Source organism: Sinocyclocheilus grahami, unplaced genomic scaffold (genome assembly GCF_001515645.1).
Source record: "Sinocyclocheilus grahami isolate Dianchi unplaced genomic scaffold, SAMN03320097.WGS_v1.1 scaffold450.1, whole genome shotgun sequence".
In the NCBI taxonomy this organism is placed as follows: Eukaryota; Metazoa; Chordata; class Actinopteri; order Cypriniformes; family Cyprinidae; genus Sinocyclocheilus; species Sinocyclocheilus grahami.
In genome coordinates, this window is record NW_015505629.1 from 1,123,032 (window position 1) to 1,124,308 (window position 1,277).

General features: G+C 39.9%; 1 protein-coding gene across 1 annotated transcript in view; it reads left to right on the forward strand.

Moving 5' to 3' along the window:
- The window catches only part of LOC107552419 (neurexin-2-like), a gene marked incomplete at its 3' end in the record, with an annotated part of 297,359 nt that extends 296,082 nt beyond the window's left edge, over nucleotides 1-1,277 (forward strand). Inside the window, exon 9 of the mRNA XM_016234286.1 lies at nucleotides 1,194-1,277. Within this exon, the coding sequence (XP_016089772.1) occupies nucleotides 1,194-1,277 (84 nt within the window). The remainder of the gene's footprint in view (nucleotides 1-1,193) is intronic.

Below are 1,277 nucleotides of genomic sequence, written 5' to 3' on the forward strand. Positions count from 1 at the left end.
TGTGTTTTTCTGGAGCGAAGAGAGAGACCTGCAGTTATGTTTGACATTTAAAAGAGTTTGTGGTTCCCATTGTGCTGAAGAGTCTCTACATGAATGAATTCTACACAGTTATTAATATTGCTCACTGTTTTAACATTAGTTTTGTAATGTACTGACAACTGTTAGCCTCGTTTCTTTTAGCGTGTTCATTTTTGATAGTCTTTGCTGGAAACATGCCATGAAATGTGCCTAAACAAACTGAGAGCACATTATTACCTTCATTTGTCATTGAATGCCAAACGGCAGATTTAATTTGACTAGACAGTTGGAATATCATTAGTTCCATGGAGGAAACCCCCACGTGAATAGAAATGATATTTATGAGTGTTAAATGCAGCAGTTAGACTAATGTGTAATGTCATTTCTTTATTTCCCATTGAGGTTATTCGTAAATTGCTGCTGAAGTTGGTGTCGATAGTGACAGAAACGACATACTTCACTCTTAATGTTTATTATCAATTACATACACTCTCAGAAAAATAGGTGCAAAAGTTGTCACTGGGGCGGTGCACCTTTGTACCTAAAGAGTCCATACTAGTACCTTAACGGTACAAAAGTGTGCCTTTTGAAAAGGTACCTTTTTTTCTGAGAGTGAAGGATGGAAAAACCTGAAGGAGTAGTTCACTGCTGACAAGATGGGCTTTTAATAAAACTTGATATCTAGGTGCAGATATCACGCAGAATAAAGCAATAAGCCCCAAGAAGCCGTGGTTTACAGTGAATTTATAACAGTTAAGGGGCATTGTTAGGTACGACGTGAAGCGGAGGCTTATTGCTTTTATAGAACGGTTATTGCATATACGTAGTAAGGCTTCACAGAATAAAGCAGAGCAAATAAAGTGTAATGATATTAATAAACAGAGTATTCTTCCACCAAACAATGTAGCTCCTCAGAAACAGTTGTGGTTGCTACAAAGTGGTTGCCGAGCAACACACAAACGTAAACAAAGGTGTGTGTTACTTTGTAGAGTCATTTACAACAGCTTCGAACGCGGCTCAGCCAATCAGAATCAAGCACCGGAACTCTCGGTTCCAGTAACGATACAAAGCTGGGTCAAAATCTGTGAACTTGTCATTCAGTGAATTCTTCTGCATGTGTGTATGTGTGTAAGCAAACAAACGATGCAACTGCCTTCTGTAATGCACTCCTGCAGGTGGTGTACAAGAACAACGACTTCAAGCTGGAGCTGTCGCGTCTGGCCATCGAGAGGGACCCTAAGATCAGTGTGCACGGGGAC